Below are 26,331 nucleotides of genomic sequence, written 5' to 3'. Positions count from 1 at the left end.
TTTTTGTTAACACAAATGAACTGATTATGGTCTAATTGCCCCCTTAGCCTTCTTGACATTGGCAGGCCTGTGCCTTTTCTATGTTTGACTAGTAGATGGAGTTTTCTTTACCATCCACCTAAAAGACCATGCTATAGTGTTTAGAAAATAAACTCTTTTAGAAGGTTTTTGGGTGGTTGTATTTGAAAAATACATGTATATATTTCATATTTTAGATCCTTTGGGTAGTGTTATTTGCCCTAATTTTCAAGTGGCTGGTAAAGTGCTAAAAATAAGGATTTAATTTATAAGGAAAATGAATACTTGTGTCACTCCTCTAATCCTAAAGAACTTGAGAGATATATGAACTCTTAAATTCTTTCAAGTTTGCTTATCTCTGTGGGAAACCTCAACTGTAGATAGATAAGCAGCCGTAAATTTGCCATTTTTAAAGGCCATTATTCAGCACACTAAGAGAAATTGCATAAATAGTGTAAACCTGTTGGGTCATCTGGTCCAACCTTCTGTCCATGTAGCTTTACAGTAGTACTGCTTGGTGAAACTTTAAAGGTTGGACAGCTGCCTTATATCTCCAGTTAAGCAATTTGCCTGTAGGAGATTTCTACACTGGATGAATGAAACTGTGATAAGGTAGAAGGATGCACTGAGGTGCTTCTGTGAGCCAACCTTGCTCACAGGATTAGGTGTTAAATGTAGTACATGGATAGAAAAGGAACTGCTCTCTCCATACATTTTAGGGGGGGGGGGAATAGGCATTTGGGAAAGCCTTTTGTATGTAAATGATGTGTTGGTTTCATGTAATGTGAAGTGACTTTCAGGCATGTCACTTATTCACATTATCATACTGTGAATGTTATAAAATTCTTTTCCATGAAGGTGGTTATAGAAAAATCTGGAGATAGCACATACAAGACCCATTGTTTAGTCTTAATGAGTTAGTGTATTTACCTCTTTCAAACAATTAAGACTGAATTTTCAGCTATCTACTATTGAAATGTTACTTACATCTCTATAAACTCAAGATATTAAAAATGCAACATTGATTCTTAGTGTAATTTGTATAGGCTTTGTCTTCACTCTGTACTGACCTCTTTTGGTTTATTTATGTGATTTCTGTTATTGTGTCATAAGGCTTTTTTTGTTTGCTGAGGGGATACTGGTTTCGAATCTTTACTTTTTTAATAAATTTAAGGAAAAAGAGCAAAGCCAAATATTTCTCTTAAACATCAAAGCATACAAGAAAATGCAACCCTTTTTTTAAAGCTGTTTATATATTACAAATAAGGTTATATTATTTTCCTACGAGTAAAAAACAGAAATTATTTGCAGTTTAAGAAATTAGAACCAAAATGGCTGGCAGATTTCCTTTTTTCTGGGTCTTCTTAATATGACTGAGCATAGTATCACTTATTAAGGTATCTTAGACAAACCTCTTTACTGGAGAAAGAAGATGGAAGGCAGTCCTTGTACACATGCAATTTCTAGAGAAAATATTAAATCTTAAGAATTCTCTGCTGAATTCTCACAGTTTCCAAACCACTATTTCCTCTCAGGGAAAAGACACTGGTAGTGGCACATGCTTCTCAAATATGTAGCTGCAGCAACTTTAAGGTGAGAAAAAGAGTGAGGACACTGGAGCTGTTCCTACTCCTCTGTGTGCTGGGAACTCACTTCTGGAAAACTTGCACAAGGTTTGCTTAACAAATTGTTTAAGTGTTTTCATTATAAGCAAATGAACGGTCTGAGTCTCATTGGGGACTACATATATTAAAATAAAGCACAGTTAAGCAGTCTAATAATGAACTAGAGTGTTCACTGTCTGGCAGGACTGAGCTTTACTAAGGAGTGTGAGTTTTAAAACTTGGAAAAAGATGGTCAGCTGGGGTCAATGACTTATCTCCTCTGTTGGAAGAAGTATCTTTATCAGGTTCACAGTGGAAAGGTGACTCTGGAGTTCTAAACTGTAGTAGCAACCAAAACTGGGATTTTTTTGTTTGTTTGTTTCTACAAATCTGAAAACAAGGTCAATTGGAACCTTTTATTTTTAATCCAAAGTTCAGTGATGTAATTTGTGCTTCTGCCTGCTTTCAGAGTACACTCAATGTTGGGTCAAATGCTCAGGTGACACCAACAGTGAAGCCTCATAAACCTCCTGATCTTTTGCCCTCTTTCCTTCCTTTCTCCCACACTCCTACCCCTTGCTAATAGTATCATGAGTTTGGAATGGTGGGAATGCATTATGTGCAGAGAGCAGTGCAACCTGCCTTGTGAATGGCAGAGTTCTAGACCAGCACTGGATTCAGATCTAATGATCATTGACAGGATGATGGTAAAGAGAGAACCAGGAAATTCTTTAGAGCTCAGATCCTAAAAGGGAAACTTTATCTTATTCTGCTGTTCCTGCCTTTCCCAAGACTAATTTACTCCACAGAGGTTCTTTGTTTAAATCATTCTTATGTTAAGTTCTGGTAGAATTGCTGGCATACCTAAATTACAGGATGGATTGTGGTGCTGTAGGGAGGAAATCTGTTTCTTCTGGGTTTGTTGTTTTTAACTGAGACCATTTCATTAAATTTTTAATTAATGCATTTTAGTTAGGCTATACGTTATCATAGATTGTTTATATATGTAGTTATTATTAAATTTAATAGATATTTTCAGTGCAAATAAATGGTAGATGTGTGCTCCTATGGTTAGTGATATATTTGACAGAGTGGCATTTTTAAGATGTGCATGTCTTTGACTAAACTTCTAAAGTGTATCTTTCCTGAAGTGAACCCAAAGGAATTTCATTGACATTAAGATAAACAGACAACAGGTGTTTCATATTTTGGAAAAGTAATTTACACAGGATAAGAGTCATACCACATAAAAATAGTTTCTCATCTTCTAAAAAACCTATAAATGATCCTTGATATAAGTCAAAAAGTCTGTAACACTTCTGGGAGAATAGACCAGGCAAAAGAAGATTATTGTGTACAGGACAAGCCATAATAAAAACTGTCAGTTCTGTCAACCCTTCTGTCTAAGGTCTATAGAGGATTAAAAGGATATTGAACATCATGTAACAGCTGTCTCCTATGTGAAAGGGATCACTGTTGTGGTGAACATCAATGTACCCATTTAAAAAGCTCCATAAGGATAGGTGTGGCTGAGCCTCAAGTGGCTGGTTTGGCAGGTAAAGTGCTGCTTTCAAGGACTTGAAAGAGCACAATCTGAGGTCTAAATAGGTAGTATCAGCATTTTATCAACAAGTGTGTTTCTTGTGTGTCTTTTGCACTACTGGAATAATATGGGATACCATCAAGTTTGGTATCATAAGCAACAAACTATATTTTGTTTCTATGATGTTGAGAAAATATTAATATGTAATGTGAAATTTAATCAGTGTTAACAGAGAAGTTGCAAATTGACTTTTAAGTACTTGTTTTTCTAACTCTAAAAGCTCTAAGGTTTAAATAAAAATATGTTGCTGACAACATAAAACCTTTAACTAGATGTAGTTTTTCTGGGACAGTTTAATGAATTTTGAATGTTGATTAATAGTTTTGAAAACACAGCAATTTTGTAATGCTTAATATGAAAAAAAGAAAAAGGGAACAATGCTTAGACTTAACATTGCTGTAAATCTGTAATATTTCAAGTTTTTGTATTTCAGATTAAAAAACCTAAGTTTTTTGATTCTGAAGTGAATGGGACAAAACAGTCTACCTGATACAGCCCTTACTCAGAAGGTGCATGTTTGTTTGAAATATGAAAAATAGATAGCTATCCAGATTATAGAATGGATTTCTTATGTTATTGTTCTTATTATTATTATAATAACATTGGTTTTGAAGCAAAAGAACTCTGAATATTGTAGAGCAATATATAACAAATGGATTGTAAAAACAAAGCATAGATTTCAAGATACTGTAAATAAATTGCCCTAGTAAAACTCCATGGAAGGACTAGTCTGTGTGAGAGTGAAGGAGCTAGCAAAAGGTATCTGGTGATGTTAAAATAAATGTATTTTTAGTAATGATACTGATTTAATATGAACTGCATGTAACAAAGTTACTAGTAGAAATGGGTACCATTTATTTGATTTGCTTATTCACAGATTCTGTGAGAGTTTATGGGAAAGCATTTGTTATATAAATATTAAAATATATTGTATTATACATATGCTGTATTAAAAATAGTTTTGATTTCTGATATGTCAAAAGGACACTATTTTCTACTTTTAATCGCTCTATATAACAGCTTTTTTCTGTAACATAAATTGGAGGAATACGATTAAAGTAACGATATATGTGCCATATAAAATAAAGTGGGTGAAAGGCAGCAGTCTTTTAAGTTAGATTGCAAAATGATAAGTGAAAAATTCTGTAAATTCATTAAAATGGCAAGAGGAATTTAAGAGCAAGGAGAATATAATTTCCCATGAACTGCCTTGGAGCAGGCTGATCACCACGGTGCAGAGCCCAGAGTGGTGCCTCTGCTCTGAGTACAGAGCACTAACCTGGCTGTGCTCCCACTGCTCCCTGAGGGTGTAGGAGGAAATCCCACCAACCTACTTTTCTTCTAGTAGCCTTCATTTGCATGTATCTGATCACAGACCAAGATAGCACTGCCTGGAGTATGCAGAAGAGATGTCATTAGGCAAGGACAGTTTTAGTGCAGAAATGGAGGTTCTGAAGGGCTGAATGGTGGTTGGCAAAAACTCAGAAGACGAACTGAAAAGTGACTGGTGCACACTCTCCTACACCACTTTCATAGATACCTGATGGCAGACAGTGGGTCATTCTTTTTTACGTTATCAATTTTGTCCATTAAAATGAAGTTATGATGAAAGATGATTAAAAGTAATAGGACCAAGAAGTGGAGAAGTTTCAGATAGATGGGGGGAAAAAAAAGCCTACAGAAAGAGGACGACAGGCAAGCAGAAGCAAAGAGGAGAGGAGAGTTCCTGCACTCAAAGGGGATTCAGAAGTAGATGAGAAAAGAATTATGGCTGTAGAGAGCCAAAGAAGAAAAGAGAAAGATGAGGCATTGATGAATAGAATGATTTGGAGTCTATGTCCATATGATTCACTACCTCTTAAGTGTCCAAAAATAACCTTGTCTGTAAGTGCCATTATTCTGCACTAGGGTAGGAGGTTTTTGTGTCTGAAGACTAACTTTCAACTCTGAGCATTTCTTCCTTTCAATAAAAAGCACCTCCCTTACACGTACTGTAACTGCCAGCAGCAATGTCATGTCTCTCTCTAATCCTGTAGAGTGTCTCTATTTAAAATTTGCTTCCTCTGGTTGTCTGAACCTGCTGACAGAGTACTATCATTTTTTATGGGTCTGCAGAACACTCACAGGACTTCAGGTGACTGAGGATGCAACAGCAATGATGTGGGAATTTTTCCTTTCTTTCTTTAGACATGAACAAGTATTGGCAATGTACGTGTTTTCTTTCTTATGTTTCCTGTGCATTACTAACAGGCTGGGAATTTCTGTTTCCAGTATTACATATCCAGGACCATGATAACTACTTGTCTGTATTTTCTGTGTTTTGTACAGTTTCTGATGCCCTTTGTGTTCAGAGGTGTTTCTTGGTGATTCGATCTGTTTCTTCTGTAGTCCAAAATGATGTCTTCGTAGTCAGTTCTGATTTAAGGAGAAGAGAAAAACTTATGTATAATGCTCTTTACTTCTGCAACCAAAGGCAATGGGCTTAGAAATTAATTAGATTTATTTGGAAATTATAGATTTATTTCTTCTTGACACGCAGCTTTCTTATTTCACTGTTTACCATCCCCAACTCAGGGTTTAGAGAGTGGTGCAAGAGACTGGGAACCAAGAAAAGCCTTGACATCAAAGTTGTGTCTTCTGTTCAAACTGGCCTCCTATTCACTGTGTGGAATTTGCTCTGCCATTCTCTTAAAATTAATTGACCAGAACCTCTGGACGTACATACAGAACATCATTATGAGACCTGTGTGAAACTGTAGTGTGTGTATCTGGGCTATTTCTCTGAGTAGTGGATAAAGTTTTAGAAATTTCTGCAAATAGTAGAGCTGGAAGCCTCTTTTCAAAATTACTGTTTATGTCCTGTAGAAACCCGTGTAGGTGGATTAGGATTCAATGTGCTTCTAAACCTCTGCCAACGGTAACCATTAAGGTTATTTGGCCTGTTTTGTCATACATGAAAATTTGATAGGTTATCAGCAACAATTCATTGTGGAATATTACTCTGGATTATCTGTTTCGCCGCCGGCCTTTCCGCGTACATGTGATTGCACTTCAGGGAATGTTATTGCCAGTGACAATTGTTCACTGCAATTTTAGGTAACAATATAACTAAATAGACCTTCTTTGTTTAGAAGCAAAAGTGTGTTGAGAGCTGGTCTAGACCTAGAAATGAGACTGCTGGTCAGATATTTTAACTTTAAAATAAAATACTGGGTAATATTTAACAATTAAACAACGAAAACTATGAAATGAAAATTAATCCATCTGTGGCTTCCTTTTCTCTTTGCAGTGCAAAGACTATTGTGTTCCCTTTTATATGAAAATCAATATGCAAATAAAGTGGATATGGTGTCTTTTAAGATTCAACACAACCTATATATTTCTAAAGGAGATGCTATTCCATGAACAAAGAGGGGAAAATTTCATAATATAGTGTGTTTTCAGATAGTTGGTAGGATTTTTCCTGTATTTTTACTAAGAAATGCTGAGATATATATTCTGAGATTAGCACAGGTCCATAGTCCAGAATGTTGTTTGTCTGGGTGTTTTTTTAGTAGTGAGTATGTAGCTCTTCATTTAATTTGGTAGGAGCTAGCAGGTGAAATACAGACATTTAATCTAAGTTTCTAATTCGTTGTTTACATTATTTTGAACCAAAATCATAGTAATAAAATAATCTTTTAAAATGAAAGATGGGATTTCATAGGGTGGGAGGACAGTTACAGAAAAAGGAAAGAAGTGTGGTACTTAATGTTTCTTCATGTGGTAATTTGCATGTGGATTTGAAGCTCATGGTAATGCTGGTTTATTCCCTTAAGCATGGTATTTTGCCTGTGATTTTTGAAAGGATCAATCACTTGCAGCAATTTATGTAATAACTTTCTGGTGGGTGACTCTACTACTTTATTTATGCTTTTTGCCTGGTTCACCAGAATGCAATACCTTTGCTCCTTTGTACAGTAAATGCACTCTGTAATATCTTTTATGGTATAGTCAAAGAATAATTTATTGTCAGATAGAAAAATAGGTCAACACTAATGTCACTTGATGATCAACCCCCCAAGTTTAATAAAACACCACACCAGCACGCATTCAGCACAGTGCTTGATGTTTTATTAGGACTACAGTACCTTACAGTACCTAGCTATAGCAGGAGTGTAATTACTGAGCTGTCAGGGTGATAAGTGGGATTAATGGCAGCCTGGTGCACTTTAGTCTGCAGAGTGCTTGGAAGATGGTATTATTATAAGAGAAAGTCTGTACTGGTATATTCATGGCACCCTCCTCTCCTCCCCAAAGCTCACATTCAAGATTGTGTTGCACCCCCCCCTCCCAGTAGCTGACATTTTCAACAGCTGTTATTTTGTGAACCAACTCAAAAATCAAAAGAGAAATAATTTGGTAAAGATTCTTGCTAGCCACAACGGGTAATCTGTACACAGCTTATCCTGCCAGGTGCCATTCTAGTCAGTTTTGACATGAGATTGTGCTATATATAATCCACAGAATGTGTTTTGTGTTCAGTGCACTTCCTTTGGTCTTGGATACAGGATACAGTGTTGTTTTTGAAAGAAAACCACACTGAGGAAAGTGAAGAGTAAAAAGTCATAATGGAATTGTTGCCTTCTTTAATGGCATGATTTTTGACTTCTGTTATTTCCACACTACCTACACAGGCAAACTGCTCATCTGAGCCCTTGTAACGGTGTTATTTTCTCTAGCGTATCTCCTTGTTCTGGCTACAACCTTTTGAGGTCCCTCCTGTCCTGTGTTTGTTTTTTAAGGCATTTATGGCATGTACCTGTCAGTGGGTAGTGCTGGGCCCAGCTAAACCTACTAATGCTCTTCTGACATCCTGACTCGTTGAACCAGTAACTCACTATGGTGTTGAACCTGGATTTGGCTTTTTCGGGTTTCCCATCTTTTGCAGCCTGGGGGACCTGTTTTCTTTAAATACATCCTCTGGAGCCTTTTCTGCATGAGTAATCTTGTGAGAAAAACAGCCCCTACCACATGTGCCTTCAAATTTTTCTGGTGCCATGGTGTCTGCAATACCCAACTAGATGATAATGAATGATAAGATGAAAGGTTAATTAATCTTTTACTTAACTAGCTTTGCCTTCTTTCTTATTCCACCTTTAATTGAAAAAATGACAACAAAAAAAAAGCCCCCAATGCATGCGGTTGACAAAGTCAGGCCAGTGTTTCACTGCAGGTGTTTCAGTCATTTCTTTCCTTTTAATATGCTCTTCATTTCTTTGTGCCTGTAGTCCATTGACCTCTTGAGCTTTTCTGTGTTTGAAAATACTCTATCTCAGTCAGTTCCAGAGTGTTATTACCTATCACTGAATAACAGTAATTAAGGTAGACTTGCGTAACTTATGTAAGTAGTTGGGCTCAAATAATAAGTAAAAACCAAATTTTATTTCATTTTCCATAGATTGTTAAATTGATAGTTAACATAAATTCTGTATGTAGCTAAGCAATATTGAAAGAGCATCTGAAACAACTTAATGAATTATGAGATAAGTAGTAAGGTATTTGACCTATGATAATCATCGATCTGTAAAAGCAAAACTATTTACAAATACCTTTGTATTTAATAGAGAACAATTTTACTTCTTCATCTGACTTTTAGCTTTTTGTGGTAGGTTTGCTTACTGCAAATTATGTAGACTACCCTGAGGGCTTAATCCTTAGACGGGACCTGTGCAAGCAACTGGATCAGTACATCCTCATGGATGACTATGCAGAAATGGACAATCAATCTTTATTATTTAGTATGTTTCAATAGACAGTCCCATTTTGTCATTAAAAATGACTATAAGAGGGTTTTGGGGATTTTGGTTAGGAGTATGCATAAGACTACTGAATTGTTTTCAGAGGTCATAGACTTATCACAGTAAAGTCATAGAAAAGTGACTTGAAAATTTATCAGCTATTCTTATTCTTTGGACATATAGTAAAAAGTAAGTACTTCTTCTGTGGAAATACTGTTGGTTTTTTTATGTTTGATTGTCTAACATTCAGAATTTAATCCACAATGACACTTCCAGAACTTCATTAATAAATTCAGATTCACAACACAAATGTTTTTCAGATAGAAAAATTAAATAGTCAGAAGTTTAGCAATGTTGGATTTGAGGGGAAAAATTACCTCTATGTGATTTGTTTCCTAATACTTAGGCATGTGTAGTTCATATGGTTGTAATGGCACCCCCAGCCATCCTATGGACAGTACAGTCAACAGAACATAACTAACCTGTGTTGATGAAAGTCAATAATGACCATGTAGTGCTTTGAGGCTTTAAATAGAAATTTTATGAAAATACTCTCTATTATTCCTTTGTGGCTTTTCTTCCAGCATGCTAACTTGAAAACCTTGTGCTATTGGCAGCATTGGTATTCCACGTCTCCTTGACACATCTTCTTTTATTCCTGTAGATGCTTAAAGTGTGCAGATGCCCCCTGTCAGAAGAGTTGCCCAACTAATCTGGACATCAAGTCATTCATCACGAGTATTGCAAACAAGGTAAAGTCAGGCTTGCAGTAGTACATGGAGGGAGATAGCAGCAGTTACTTGCAGTTCTGTGGGTGAGATTGCATTTCAAGGTTTATCTTTGTAAAATCTTCAAAAAAAAGTGTTTGGAACAGATGTTCTGAAGTTTGAGTCAGCTAATTTTTAGGTTTTTTTACTTCTGTTCTATGCCTGTACAGATATGTATAGTGCAGCTCTATTTCATGTCACTTTATATAAGAAGTCTTTGATTTTGATGGTTTTCAAATACAGTGATATTCAAAATCCTGAGCATTATAATGTCATTGTTTAACCTTTCTACTACCTGAGGTATTATATTTACAAACCTTTTTGTTTGTTAAAGGTGGGAGTTTTGGAATAGTTTTATTTTTTAAGAAGTGATTGTAGTTTAAATTTCCTTTGGGCAGAAATTTGGTATGGAGGTGGTCATCTCAAGGAATGTTTGCTTGTACTTTATAGTAAGAGGCTCTGGTTAATGCAAATGTGGTCAGTCACTAGGCCTATTAATAACATACTACAGGAATAAATGGAACTCCTTCTTTGGAGATACTGTACTTTCTCCTTTCTTAAAAGGCTACTATACTGTGATCATAATGAAATCTTAAAAACATTATTCTGAATTGTGGTTTACAAGTGACTTTTAATGGGCAGAAATAAATAAAGATTGCTGCAAAGTTGATGTGACAAGATTAATTAGACTGTCTGGGATAGCCTAAAGATGACTGGATATTGATTGCCCCATACCTTTTAAAACTTACTTCCCATCTGTGGAATCATTAACTGCCATGTGATTTATTCGTCTACATGAGCCCAACTAGACTCATAATCTTCTGAGGGTGCTACAAAGATTTTCTGTCTGCCTTTTATGCTCTAACATGTCTCACTCTTAAATGCAGCTGAAAGGGCCAATGCAGGTAAGGCTGGAGTGAAGTTGGTGGGCAGCAGCAGCACTTCCATGTGCAAGTGAACAACCACATTGATTTTACTATTCTGTGTGTGACACCAGTAAATTCTGCACCTTAACAAGAAACATTAGCATAAGAGCAGATATTAAAATGTGTGTATCAATTATAATGTGATGTGATTTGCAGTAATTGGTATTATGCCCAATATATGCCTATAGACAGTTTTCTTATATAGTCTATACCCTGTCACTGCTGCATTTATTTTCATGAATGTAGGCATCTGTTTGTGACCATAGTATAGTTTGTGGCATATTGCTGCTTATTACCTCTTCAGGCATCGTGAAGCAGGCAAACTGAGCAGAGAAGGTACAAGGCAGTAATGAAACTGCTACTCTCCATCTCATCATTGTGCTGTAGTTTGTTTAGGAAACCTAAAGCAAATTTTATGGAAGTATTTTACCAGGATGATCTTTTCTTATTAAGGCTTAGTTACACTACTGCTTTGAGTAGGATAGGGTGATATGTTGTTGAGGAAAGAAAAAGGGCCTGATTATAAAAACATAAAGCTGGGATTAAGCAACCAGGGAAGATGGATTGAAGACTGCAACTGAAGGTGTCAGAAAAAGAACTAACACCAGCAACATCCTGGTACAATAAATTTGATGGGTCTCCTAGACTCTGACTGCTTTGACTATATGATGCCCCTTTGTGACTTGACAGAAAGGGTAAGTCATTTTAACAGCTGATTCATTCTGAATTCTGTGGTTCCATTACAGAGTAGAGAATATGAAGATGGGGTGACTGCAGAGCTTTGAGAGTTGTGGTTTGGCAAAGGTATACTGGAATGATAATAGTAAACTGCCTCAAAGGTTCGAAGTAAAGTCTTTGCCCTGCCAAAGCCAATGAGTACAGTCTTACTGATTTTAATAGACCCAAAATTAACCTGTCAGATGGTCATTGAGGTTGATCAACCCTTTAAAGTTTGTGCTGTTTGGTGATGATTTTAAATCCTCTTGGAAGCTGCAGGTGCTAGGAAGACAATGGTTTTGCCCTAAGCAGGTGACCTGATCACTTGATGTTTTATCAGAAAATCCTGCTATAGAAAATAATTGCAATGTCCTACTTTTCTCTCAGGAGATTTAGCACTTTTTTTTTGGTGGAGAAACCGAAGTATCTTAGATTACTGAAATGTAACTACAGCATGTCTTTTTGGACCCTATCCATATCTATCAATAGCTTCTATATCCACTCTGAAACTAGATTTTATAAAAGGTATACAACAGCTTTTGGTAACTGCTTTTACCTCATGTTGATGTCTGGTTATTGTGTAGGCAGAAGGAAACATTCAAATACAGGAAGTTTTAAATAGTCTTATACTTAGTTTCTGCTGTTCAGGATGTTAGGATGGAAAATTGCATACCTAAAATCAGTGCTGCTTCTGTGAAATCAAGTTTCAAGTGTGAGTTTACATACAGTCTTAACCTTTGCTTTCTCGCCTTACCCTGTTGGAAGGAATCTTATATAGCAGCATGGTTGTGGAAGCATTTCTCTGCAACAGCTCTAATGCTGACTTTAAAAACAAACAACCAGAAAATGAAACCAAAAACCAAACCCCCCAAAATTAGAAGTGAGTAAAACCCACGCTGGGATGTGCTGAGCAAGTAGCTGAATTTGTGGACTAAGAAACAAGACTAGAAGACCTGCGTGCTCTCGGCAGGGGTGTTGGAACTAGATGATCTTCAAGGTCCCCTTCCAACCCAAACCATTCTATGATTCTGTGTTCGTAGCATCCATGTCAGTGGCTGTGCTTCCTGTAATTCATGTACAAAGCAACTTAAGGAAATTGCAGGGCATAGAGGGAACATAACCTTGACTTGATGACTGTAGTCTGCTAGGCTGAATTTTCCTTTTGATGCATTAGTTTCTGATGCCTTTGCTAGAAGAGGTGTCTCTTACAACAAATTCTGTTATTCAGAAAAAGTAACAGGAAATTTTTCTGGTTTCCTTTATTGATTGAACTTTTGTATAGGTATAGGAACGTACTACTGTTTTTACAGTACTGCACTTTGAAACTCCTTGCTTTCTGTCAGGCAAGCAATAGATATCAGGTGGAAGTTAAGAGAGGGGTACCAGAGGTTACAGTGATCCATGACCGTGGTAGAGTCTGTGTGAGAGCCCACTACCATGGCTGCTCTTGTGGTGTCCTCTGCCCTCTTTCATTCTGGTGCTGTGGTGGTACCTGCACCATACACTTTTAGAGCAGATAGAAAACAAGAATAGTGTGCTTTTGAACACTAAAACTTATAATTTGTAATTTTGAAAGTTTTTAGTGCCAACCAGTAAGTAACTTTTCACTTTATTGTGCATTTTGCTAAACTTTTATTGAAATAATCACTTGGATATCATTCAGTAGTCTGAATATTCAACTTGAAGAATATTTCTGTATTACTGTCATAGAAGTACTTCCTTAATATGATCAACGATGTTTTACATGTCGTTGAAAATACTTTTCAAAGTGATAAATTTGTTTTTTGCTGTTTTCATCCTGTAAATAAATTTCCTTTTTTAATCCAAAAGCTTATAAATATATATGGTAGCTTCTAGAAAATTAAATAGGCGAAGCATAGAACATTCAGGTGTTTGAGGTCAATAAATTCAGGAAATTGGGGTGTGTTTTCTAGACTTATTGAAGTCCCTGTCCTGCTTCTGAATCTCTCTTCATCACTCACTTGAGACACTCACTTCAGCTAGCTACCCTTCCACTTGTTTAGAGAAGATTCCGTTCAATAAATTCCTTGTCGTTATCCTTGTGTAAGCAGTGTTGTACGCAGGTGTTTATTTAAACATGATTCATTATTAATATAGAGTATTTAGACAGCAAAGTACTGAAAATGAATTACTTTGTGAAGTATTTAAGAGCTCTGTTGTATGCAGTTTGTTTTGTTGGAAAACGGCTATAGCAGTCATAAAAGGTCAGGGATTCTCATTCGCTTAAGCCTGAGGCTTTTTAGATATTTACAGACCATGTACAGTGTAGCTCTTCTGGCTGTTCTGCCATTAGACCTGAGCTCAGGAGTAGAAGAGGGACAGGGGAGGAGGGTTGTTTCTGCGTTGAGAGGGTAATTGAATTGCCAGACTCAATGAGCCTTGAGCCTCTACAAGAAAAAGGACGTCACTTATGCTGTATTGTGTTAGCTGCTGCGACTCAGTTGAGTATAGGCTACAACTTCCATTCTCTTTTTCCATACAAACTGTATTACAACTCCACTTTATAAAGGTACAATCTATTCTATTGTGTCTTCCCAGTTCGTGTGTCTCAGTTCATATAGACTGCTTGCAATTGAGTCTCTCAGAGACCAGACTTCAAATTCACCATGCACACATCACTACTTTTATTTCTAAATATCAGAAAATGGCAAACAAGTATTCTGACTTCCAGCTGTCCTCTCTTTAAATACAACCATCACATTGCAAAGTGTATATTCTTTGTTTTATAATGCACAAGTGCTTAGTTGTTTATTTCTTTAAAAAGAAAAAAAACCCCGAAACAAACACTAGAAAAACCCCAAATATGTTCAGCTGCTGCAGGAGAAAGCTTTACCCCATAGCCCTGAATGAGTACCAGGAGTGATTTTAGGATTTTATGTCCTCCTTTCCCTGTGTTGATATGTCAAAGCAAAAAGAAATTGGTAAAATGGAACTCTGGCACTTGTCATCCTTTAGGACTGGCACAAGCAAATGTTTTACAGCAGCAGAAAATCCTACTTTCCCAGAAGCATCTTTCAGCCTGAACACTTGCAGGCTGTCCAGCTTTTCTCCTGTTCAGCAAAACCATGTGCCAGAGAAACTGCCCTTTAGAAAGCAACTGTTCCTCACATGCTCACCGCCTTTGAACTGTTCAGTGAGTGAGTCTTGGAGCTTTTTGTCATCAGACACCTTTGTGGTTGAGTAGTAGCATTGGAAAACAACTCTTTGTGGGGATATTAACTTTTGTTACACAGCACAGGCATAAGGTGTGAGTGAAGAATGAAGAATTGGGGGTACAGAAGTATTTTTTGTGTTATCTGTCTTCAGAGAACACACTGTTGCTGTAGCCTTCTGTTACCAGCTTTCATATTTTTATCTCAAGACTTGCAATATTATAGTGATTCCTGACGTTGACACAACAGTTTTCTCCTTGTTCAGAAAGACTCACAAATCAAATTAGAAACCCACACCAGAAAACAAACCAACAAACTCAAAAAACAACCCAGTCCCCCAAATCAACAAAGCCATGCTGCCCTCTAGATAAAAGGTAAAAGGTTGTCCCTGGGCTGTGCAGAACACTTGTAGGAAAATGGAGGAGGGAGAACTGAATGTCAGGAACAGTACAGAGGAACTTGTGGAACACAAGGGTAAGTTTTAGGATTTCAGAGAAATCTTTAGGTTTAAATGAAACCAAAGGAAATTGGGGGGGGAATTCTCAAGAGAGAAGTTCTGTTTTTTCAGAGGAGAAATGAGAGAGAGAACAAACTGGAAAATAGAATGGATACCAAAGTATAAAGGTGAATGTGAAGTTTGGGAGATTGAGGGAGTAAATAAAAACATGTTTATGATAATATACTGGAAATGAGAAAGAAGGAAAAGTGGGTAGACAGAGGAAGACAAGATACAAAAAGTTGTGGAATCACTTAGAGAAAATGCGTGAAGAAAAGATTGCCACAGAGAGAGGGTGTTGAGAGCCATAGGATTATGACAGGTGACAGAAACGGAAAGATGTTTTCCTATACCAGAGGAACTCTGAGTAAATTAACAAGGAACATCTATATACCATTTTAAAGATTGTAGAAAACCATGAATCACGGTTCATATGTAAAATACTGTAAGTGGGATCCTGTTGATACAATGAAGAATTGTAGAAGTCAGAAAGCTGCTAGATGACTGGTAATAATGATATACAGATAAATGAAAATTATCACAATCTTTAAGTACTACTTTGAGGCCCTAGGTTCTTGAAAGTGCTGTTTTATTCAGTTTTCTCTGTTAATCTTTGTATATTTCAGGTCACTAAATAAAATAGTAAGGAAAAAAACCGTTTAAAAGAAAAAGTGGGGATGGTGTTAAGTTGATGCACATGAAACAGTGACTTTTCTTGAGATGTCTGTTTGTACTTTGTGTAATGGAATGGCTGACAGCTGGTTTCAGTTGCCATAGTGTAATTATGTAGAATAGACTTTTGCGATGACACTATGTCAATTAAGGAATCTCTCACATTCTAGACTACAAAGGACAAAATGACAGTACAAGATATTTCTTCCATTTTTTTTCATAAAAAGATAGTGACACTGTGTGAAATTACAGTCCTGTTATGATGACACAAGTCAAATGATGTGAAAGATTTCTGGATTGATTAAAAATCATCAGCATTATAATATAGAATATGTATGATTTGATAAGTTGCTGTTATGTTTTGTTCATTCTTCTTGGGAAGATATTTGGGGGGGGCTGACAGACTGAGAGTGTTTCTTGTTATATTTGAACTGGTGTGTGTCACTGTGAAAAATACTCTTATATAACAACGTACTTTAAATAGTGACACTTTGGTCTGTGGAAATATTTTAATCCAATACATCTTGAGTAAATTTTAAAGCCATCGCAAAACATGAACTAGGGTAGGAGGTGGTTGTATTTTCCCATATATTTTTGTATGTCTTCCATTTTTTAAACTAAATCTAAATGAAAAAGAAATTATTACTTTTTTCTTTTTTCCTATTAAAGTATTCACGCTGTCCCCGAATTCTGATAAAGTCAGTGGTTTTTTTTTTTTACATAAAGCGTAATAATGCATATTCTTCTTTGTTTTTATGAAAAATACAATATCAAAACACCCTGATGCATAATGAATTTATATAAAAGGCTCTTGAATTGAATTGAAAGAAAGGATGCTATAAGCATTTCCTGATAATAAATGCAATTTCTTCTGGTCTCTTAGTATTGATTGTATGTGTTTTAATAGGCTTTTTTCAAGTAAAAAAAAGTGTAATTTGCATGCAAATTGTATAATGCTTCTAAATGATACATGTGGAGATCCTCTTCTGCCTGTTTTCCTGTGATTATTGATATCTGTTTAAGGCTTCTTTTTGTTCTCTGTGTTAGCAATGTAGTATTTATTGACATTCTGATGTAGGAAACCACAAAACATCCAGTTAGATTAATTAATTTCTATGGAAGTGCATAGGAAAAAAGATTCTATGAACAAAGGCAGGAGCAGACATTTATCTCATTAAAAAATTCAGAAACATTCCAGTTTTAGACTTGCTTCCTCAGTGACGTCTGTAAGAAACTAGCCAACTGAGTCATCTTACTATTTCAGTGTCTACAAAAATTACTTCAGACTGTTAAGGTAGCTTGCATTACTCCATGCCCTGAAGTAACTTTGTCATTTTAATGAAGCCAGTCTCCCTTTAATTCTCATCCTTTCTCATGTACAACATGTGGTGTGTGGTTACCAGCATGCCAGGTCTGCATTTCATGTCTGTTTTGTCTGCAGCCTACTACACTCTGATTATATGAAATGATCAACATTTTTTTTAAATGTGACCATTCTATGAATATTCTACTTTTAATGTCACTGATAAATGTAATGAATATTAATGCGTTTTCAACTTAAAAAATAAAGCTACATAAGCACAATGTATTTGTGTAACTAAACATTTAAGATACTATACACATGCTACAAACTCTCATTTATTACTGTAGTAACAGAATGATTTGCAGTTTTGTGACACAGTTTGTATAACACTACTCAGTGTAACTTACTAGACTTTATTTATCTGCCAGTTTTTTGTCAACTATGGTAAAACATTTTCCTAATTATGTTTTATATGTTAGATAATAAATCAACACAGTAAAGGCAGGATAAATGATTAAATAGAATGGAAGAACAAAGAGATGAAGCAACTCAGAGCTGGGCACCTGAAGCCCTGCCCACAACCCAGTCTCCATGCTACACTGTGCCCTGGGTATCAGGAAGTTTGCTGATGGACTTGCTCTTGAGCCACTGCACAGTCATGGTAGCAGCACATGGCAATATCCTTTCACTGGTAGTGAATAGTACCAGTGGCAATGGGAACAGAGGCTACACTGGTTTTCAGGAAGGTAGAAGATGAAAATTAGGGAACTGCAGCTCTTCTGAGAGAATATAAGTTATAAGTTTGCCCATGGTAAAATTGGCACAGGGTGACCAGTTGTTGGCAGACCAGGAAACTAAGTCTGCACTGAACCTGTCCTTTCCTTTCATTTTTAGAGGTGCTCACTTCAGCACAGTTGAAACAAACTAGTGAAGCAGTGCAGAAGACTTGCCTTGCTGTGAATGTCTTTTAATTTATCTTTAAAAATTATTTCAGGTGTTAAGACTAGAAAATACATACTGTTTGATAGAGTTTATTTGTTGTCTTAATGTTTAGCATGGCAACGTGTACTATATACTTTTTGATACACTTATTTAAAGAGGGTGCAGTTCCTTTTTTCTCAGGTGCTACAACTACTACTGGCAGCTGTAGCAACTCATGATCATGATAGCAACATCTTAAAACTTCCCAAATCGTGTCCAAACATGTACTCCATCATGTTTTCCCAAAAGTAGGAGTTCAGCAGAAGCTGGACGTACCCCCATTGGGACTTCAGTTCCAACCTCCTCCTTGCCAAAGTCTGGCATGATGTTCTGAGACAGATTTCCCTATCTATCCCCTTAACATAATCTTGATACTATACCCACAGTGACCCTGGTCTTGTCTCTCTAAAGGCATTTGTGCCTTAACATACGCAATCTTTCTGTAGCCTAGCTGTACTCAAAGTTTGGTTTGAGCTTGCACAAGAACTAAAATATGCCAGCTGTGTTGTCATTGCTTTTACTGGTACAGCTCAAATGTGAGAGTGTACTTTACGGATATGTAGGAAAATTAGTTTTTAAAAAAGGAATATTTAACAGCTTTGCATTCTAGGTATAATAACTAGATGTGTATGTTAATTTTAACAAGCTGAAAAATGTAGAAAATCCTGAATGAAGTTGCTTGAATAGAAATACACCTTGTTGTAATTGTTTCCGTTGAACCAGAGTTGAAGATAATAAAAATAATAATCCTGGACAACCTAGGAAGGGAAACTATAGCTCTAATATGTGTGAAATATAAAATTGAACAGAAGTTTTGTCTTTGAGTTAGTGAGAAGAATCACTAGTACTAGTTTGTATTCCTTTAGAGTGGAAAAAAGGAATGACTAGATGTAATTGCTTAGGAACAGACAACTAGTAAGATGCTGCAGGATATCTAGGCTGGTCTCTCAGTGCTGCTTAAGAAAGACATGGGTCTCCTGCATTGGCTGTCACTTCTACTGTCTGCAAAGTTATGTGTCAGTGACATCTCCAATATAGCTGGACTTATGTGTTCTGCTGCCAGATTGAGTTTACAGTGTCTTTACTGGCTGTCTTTAGCAGCTCTAACAATCTCTGGCACATCAAAACAGTATAATTCTTCTGGAAGAGCAAAAATATCTGCTAATATGTGCAATTTTCATTAACTAATACTCCTTCACATTGGAAAAAATGAGAATTTGGGATAATAGAGTGCCTTACCAGTCACCACAGGCAAAATGATTGAAGGTTCTCCCAGAACGGTTGTATAAAGGGATTACCTGTTCAACCAGGATTAGAATTTCAACGGGGTGTAATAGTGTCTAAGAAAATCCCAAAGAAGTACAGCTAGTTTGTGTTTCCAGGTGATGGACAGGGGCTCATGGTATGCAATAGACCAGCATCTGTAAGCAAAAAGTCCAGTTACACCTACAAATACATTTCTTGAACATTGGCATTTTCTTGGTAATCTCTATATGTGTCTGTATCATCTGGTTTGACTTTAGAGAATTTTATGCTTTGTCTTTTAATATGCCTGTAGAGAATTTGAACCTCCCAAACCAATTGGGCTCCTGCCCAATTGACCTGGGAATGGAGAAAGTATTTTCAAGTACATTATGCAGACATCTTAGTTTTTGAAGGTAGATTTGTTAAGTCACTAAAAATCCTACAAGCTACTCAGACAGAAGGTGCTTTTAACTATTTTGCAAGCTAAAAAGCAAAGTTTATCTTTGCAAAATCCACGGTTTGTTGACTTTCTTCTCAATTCTTTGACATAATGCTGTATAACATGTTAATATGTTTAAGTAATGTCAGTTATTCTCTTGAATGTTTGAATTTTTGCTTCGTTGGTATGTGACTATCTTTTTTTTTACTATTTCTTCTTTTCTCTTTTTCCTCCAGAACTATTATGGAGCTGCCAAAATGATTCTTTCTGACAATCCACTTGGCCTGACATGTGGAATGGTGTGTCCAACATCAGATCTCTGTGTTGGCGGCTGCAATTTGTATGCCACTGAGGAGGGACCAATTAATATTGGTGGATTGCAGCAGTTTGCTACTGAGGTAGGTGGGACTTGTCTTAAATTCTTTGTATGTACTGTTGAGTATTGCCTGAGTGGTTGCCTTTGTTAATGAATTGTTTTTAAAAAAAAATTGATCCTAATAAAATAAAGGTGTAGGAAGTTAGAATAATTATCCTTTTTCTTACACCAGATTCAAAAGCTTAGAAACACTTTCATAATGCAGTACATTATAGGAACATAAGGAACATTATTTGTGAACAAGATGATTCTTTAGAAGTGCTTGTAGGTGAGACAGTTTCTTTTATAATGAAAGATTTAACTAAGCCAGGTGAAATTGTGGATGTTACTCAAGTAGGCTGCATAGGGGAAAAGATCAAGTGCACCTGCATCTGTAACTGCATATTAAGGAGATGTAGAACTGTTCTGGGCATAGGGTAGATCCTATAGTAGAATTAATATGCATTTATACTGGCTTTGAGACAAAGGATAAGCTTCAGATGAATTCATCTTTTTATTGTCCTGTTTTGTCAAAACTACGTAAATACAATTTCAGGTTGACCTAAAATACACGTTCACGTGCATCTGTTTGGATAGACAGAGGTGCATACACGTGTTTATGTGTCAATTTATTAGTTCATAAAGGTAGCTACATGTTTTGGCTACTGAAACAAGGGGGGTTGCCACTTCATGTTAGGAAGTCTCGGGAGTTTCTGTTGGGGTTCTTGTGCATTGTTTGTGATTATGTAGTTTCAAGGCTCCAACTTCCATCTGAAGAAAGAGGCAACTGCTCATTTGTTAACTCCTTTGAAGGGCATGGAGGATTTGTACCAAACTCATGGTCTCAGGTGGCACCTCAACTGATCTATCTGTAGTATTATTGGGTAGAAATTTGATTTTGGTCTGTAAAAGTAGGGAAGTTGTGGCTGTATTAAAAAAGGCATATGTGTGTGTTAAGATTGCACATTTCTATACAGTCTTTAATTCACGTACATGTCCCTCTTCTGTATCATGAGCCATTTGTCTGATTATATTTACAAACGTATGAAGAATCACAGAATATGCTGAGTTGGAAGGGACCCACAAGGATCATCGAGTCCAGCTCTTAGACCTGTACAGGACCATCTCCAGGAGTCACACCGTGTGCCTGAGAGTATTGTCCAAACACTTCTTGAACTCTGTCAGGCTTGGTGCTGTGACCACTGCCCTGGGGAGCCTGTTCAGTGCCCAACCACCCTCTGGGTGAAGAACCTTTTTTAATGTCCAACCTAAACTCCCCCTGACACAACTTCAGACCATTCCCTGGGGTCCTGTCACTGGTCACCACAGAGGAGAGATCAGAAGTCCCAATCACCTTTACAAAGCCTGAGGGGAAAAAACCAACAGACCAAAATAGAAACACAAATCAATCTATAAGTAACAGATTATATGTCTGCAAGGCCAATTTATTGCTCTGGTGTCATTCATAGACTTCATAGACTTCACTTCCTCTTCTCAAGGGCTGTGAGTCATGATTCATTGAGCAAATATTACTACCTGCTGCTGCTGTTCTCCTTTTATCTGTTTGTGTCCCTTCTTTCTTCTCTTCAGGAGACTTGTACATCTTCTGGAGCACTTTTTAAACTTTTTTACTAACTGTTGCTGAACCCTCTCTCCTCTTTGTCGTTTAAGTAGCTATCCGGTTCAATTTTTTGCAGATTTGAACAGAAAAATGTAAGAATCAGTGCAGCTGAGACCAAAGTTTTCATTTACAGGATGAGACTAGAGAAACTGAACTGGATTTGTTTTATGTGTATATTCCATAGTTGGGTTTTATCAGTGGAGAGGCAATTTCATTAGCTTTTCTTCTGATGGCCTTTTATTCCTTATATGTAAAAAGTTAGTATTTGTTGCAAAGCAGAATACTTCTTTTTTCCCTAAAACCCCACCAAACCAAACACAAAAACCCAAACCAACTGAGCAAACAAAAATATTAAGCAGTTGTCAAGTAGATGATAAATACATTGGTGAAATATTGCTGTTTAGGAACCAAATAAAAGTAATATGTCTAATACGTCTCTCTGTTTAGCCCTAATGCTATGATTAATAGAGAGGAATTATGGTTTGATAGATAATGCTAAATATCTGCCATTTTTCTTCAAAAATCTTTAGAAATCTATTAAAGAAGCTTAGTGCTAGCATAATGATTGATATGAAAACTACAAAGAGGATGAATAGTTCCAAATCGCTTTGCTCTTAATGTTTCAAGTGTTTTTAAAATTATATTAGTTTCAAGAGTTCCAAAGGATAAAATTGTTATACAGTTCTATATAACACTCTAACAAAAAGAACATTTCAGCAAATTTTATTATCCTTAGAGTTTTATAGTATCGATATATCTAGTATATATGAAATGTAGAAAAATGTTAAAAATGTTAAAAAATTGGTTGTTAATAACCTTTTGATTTAGTGCTGTTTAACAAAGAATTTGTATGTATTGTCATACTCTTAATTAGTAAGAATAGACAGTCACATTTTCAATGAGTACTTTTTAACCTTTTATTCCATTAAATTTTACCATGAAAGTATGTGTAGTTGAAAAAATATAATAGTATGAGTGCTTCCAAATAACAATCATTACAACAATATGGATTATAATATTGAAGAAAATAATAAGGTACTACTGCTCATACAAAAACTGGCCCAGATACTGCAAGCAAAGTGTGTTCACTGCTCTACCTATACAAGTAACTTAACAAATTGTATAATTTAGGCATGCAACATGTGTTACTCTTAATGACAGCTGCATGGCAATTCTCATGCATGGTGTAATATTTGTCCCGCAGGGGCTTGTTTACTGAAAACTCCATTGTGCATAAAGCCAGTTTTGGACTTTTTTTTTCCCTTGAAATTAGTCTGAGGATCATACACTTGGTGCATTATAAGAGTGAGTGATAATAAAAGGGCACAACTGCTAGCTGAGATAAAAGATAAAATTGCAATGAAGCAGAAATGTGGGTTTAAAATGGAAAATATATGAGTATGATGTGTGCCTGTTTGTGCTTCTGAACAATGACTGATCATCTGTTCATACTGCAGATAAAGCTCCCTAATTGTAAAATATTTGTCTTGCACACGATAGAAAAAAAAAAAAAGACACCTCAGGCCTCCTGCATTTTCCTTCTGCCCTTTCATATAGTTTTGTAACTATGTTTGGCTCATTCTCAAAGTGAATTGTAATCCAGCTTGAACAAATGTGAATTTTGACAATTAAATGTTAAAGTGGAAAAAAGGAAATGTCCGTTTGTATTTGTGATGTAGAATGTGTATACTGAGATGCAGTTACCATGGTAACGGTTGCATCTAGAGAATAACATGGAGTAAAAGCTCACTATTATAAATGACGAGTGTCAAGCTCAGGTTACACCTGCTACTGCACAGGTCAAAATTATATTAATGTCTTTATCTGTCTCCTTTGCCCAAGTACTTCAGAATCAGGAAACATCCATTTTTGGAACAAAAGTTCTGTGAAAATATGCTGAGGTTGCAGTAACAATACATACAAGCATGGGGTATATGGCTGTCAGTCCCACAAAATAAACTAAAATTACTAGGTACTCAAGTACAAGTTTGTAGTAAAAAGGAAGTGAGATCTATTACATTGTCCTCTGCAGTATTAGTAAGAAACTCTCAAAGTACTACATTTTTGGATAGACATTACTGAATCTAAAGGTTCTCCTCTGTTTCTGTTTGGTCATTCTGAATGGAGCAGCATAAGCTAAATAGAAAATGTATTATTTTAATTGCTGCATACTAGATATAAACACTGGATCATTTAGTGCTGTGGCTCTTGTGCCAGCTACAGTTCTGGTGATTTGTTCCTCTCTGGAGATACATTCTGACTACTGTTGTAGCAGAAAGAAAGTGGAAAAGGAAATTTGATGTGTTTTTTTCTGAAAGAGGCATCATATGAGCTTACCTGCTGCTCACCTATAGGCATTTCAGCAGAGCACTTGGTCTGGGAGGAGGGCTGTGGTGAGGGACCCCCTCTGAGTGCTGAACCTCCTTTCTCCCCCAATGCACCGCGGTCAGGGAAGAAGTGGCTGCCCTGAAGGATTGCAGTGTCCTGGTGCACTGTGCCCTTGGGCACAGGGCCCTCTTTCAGTTGCATGTTGACAACTGACCAGTCTTAATGTAGGTGCAAGAAGGGGGTGGTTCTCATGGAGCAACCACTGCTGCAGTTGGATGGCCTTGAGATAGCTGCCTGGGCTCCTCATTGGCATAGGCACTGGTGCTCCTCAGCAGAGGAGGATTGTTTTGGGGACCTAAGATAACAGGCCAAATAGAAAAACCCCTCTATTTGAAGGTATTAATTTTAATTTTAACACATCTTTAGGTTATTTTATCTGATAAGTCATGTTGAAATCCACAGTCATAAATGAAACTTTAGGCTTGTCTGAAGGGGATAGTGTAGACTTCTGTAATAGTTCAGGGGATGAATCTGAGGACTTCTGATTTCTCAGGCCAGTGCTGAAAGATTTGCTGATATTTGGGCAAGTTATATAAACTTTTCTATGACATGTTTTATAGATGTTAAACATTCTTTGTTTTTTTAAAGCATTTGCATGAATGTTGCTATGTTCGTTTTGGTGGTGGGATTCATGAGACGTTGAGATTTGAACTCTGCAATGTCCTAGGTCCATGGATTTTTTTGGGACTAGCGTAATGGAGGTTTGAAAAGTTATTAATGAGGTGTTTTAGGCCCTGGTTTTGTCAGCACTCACCTACTTGCATAGAAATTTGAAGTGTTACAACTTTAGCTCTTAAATTGTGGAGGATCAACGGGTGTTCATAACCAGCTCATGTCTGTGGAAAAAACGCTGCCTTGTAACATCCTGTGTTAATGAAATTAATTGGGTGATCATGTAATTTGACAACTTCAATAAGATTACTAAGCATGCAATTTGCTTCATTTTGTATTAAAATCTGTGCAGAATATTTTTTTTCTTCTTTAAATATTCAGCTGCCCCATATTAATGTAAACCAGCCTACAAATAAATATCCATGGAAACCAGTGAGAAAGTGTGAAACTCATAAAATTAGTTCCTAAATGTTACTGATTTCATTGCCTGTATTTTACTTTCTGTGCACTGGCAAAATCTGATAACAATTCAGAATACACTAATATGTTTCACACTAAAATAAATTCTGGTTAGATTCTACATCAGTAGCTGTTTGGTGTCTCACTGTCTTAGTGAAGGATATTTAATGGCAAACCTGACGGATAAACTTATTTCTATAGCCTTTTAAGCATGGCAGCAAACATTACAGTTGAAGAATATAAAGGATTTAGTTATGAAGTCAAAACTTATACTAAATTTTTCCACTGCTCCTTCGTTTTTCCCATTTTGTTTTCTTTTTAAGCCTTTTTCTGTTGATGAACATGACAGATTAAACAGATGCACCTTTTACAGAGAAATGTGTCCTTCTATGTATATCTTGCAGATTACTAAGTGTGTTTTGTAGGATTAGACAAAGATTTTTACGTTTACATTGAGGTTAAAGTTCCAGTCTATTTACTGTTTAATACATTCTCTGTCATAGTCCAAAAATAATTTTAAGCAATCATAGGATAGTAGAATGTCTTGGGTTGGAAGGGACCTTAAAGATCATCTCATTCCAATCTCCCTGCCATGGCCAGGGACACCTTCCATTTGACCAGGTTGCTCAAAGACCCATCCAACCTGGCCTTGAACACTTCCAGGGTTAATAGAATTATAAATGTTGGAAAATATCTTCAAGCTCATGGAGTTCAATCTTTGACCAAACACCACCTTATCAACTAAAGTTGGCCCTAGGTGCCATGTCCAGCTGTTTGTTGAACACTTCCAAAAATGGTGACTCCACCACTTCCCCAGTTGGTCTTTTCCAATACTTGCCAGCCCTTTCAGTGAAGCAGTTCTTCCTGATGTCCAACCTGAACTTCCCCTGGCACAGCTTGAGGCCATTTCCTCTTGTCCTGTTGCTGGTTGCCTGGGAGAAGAGACGAGCCTCCCCCTGCCTACAACCTCCTTTCAGGTAGGTGCAGAGAGTGATGAGGTCTGCCCTGAGCCTCCTTTTCTCCAGACTAAACACTCCCAGCTCCTTCAACCTCTCCTCACAGGACTTATTCTCCAGACCCTTCACCAGCTCCTTGGTCCTGCTGGCCACAGTGTTTCTGATCCAGGCTAGGATGCCATTGACATTCTTGGCCACCTGGACACACTGCTGGCT

The 26,331-nt window shown here is 36.7% G+C and overlaps 1 protein-coding gene across 12 annotated transcripts in view; it reads left to right on the top strand.

Moving 5' to 3' along the window:
* DPYD (dihydropyrimidine dehydrogenase) overlaps positions 1-26,331 on the top strand; it is a 337,231-nt gene that overhangs the window by 77,757 nt on the left and 233,143 nt on the right. For all 12 annotated transcript variants that reach the window (XR_007907122.1, XR_007907124.1, XR_007907125.1 and 9 more), the window contains 2 exons: positions 9,670-9,757; positions 19,961-20,122. Coding sequence is in view for 9 of the 12 variants with exons in the window: in XM_051803274.1 (XP_051659234.1) it covers positions 9,670-9,757; positions 19,961-20,122 (250 nt within the window). In the remaining 3 variants the exon portion in view is untranslated. The remainder of the gene's footprint in view (positions 1-9,669; positions 9,758-19,960; positions 20,123-26,331) is intronic.

The sequence above is a fragment of the Manacus candei genome, unplaced genomic scaffold (assembly GCF_025592945.1).
Source record: "Manacus candei isolate 608988 ecotype Guabito, Panama unplaced genomic scaffold, ASM2559294v1 h1tg000005l, whole genome shotgun sequence".
In the NCBI taxonomy this organism is placed as follows: domain Eukaryota; kingdom Metazoa; phylum Chordata; class Aves; order Passeriformes; family Pipridae; genus Manacus; species Manacus candei.
The sequence above is the reverse complement of the archived record's forward strand: the minus strand, read 5'-3'. Positions and strand labels throughout refer to the sequence as shown.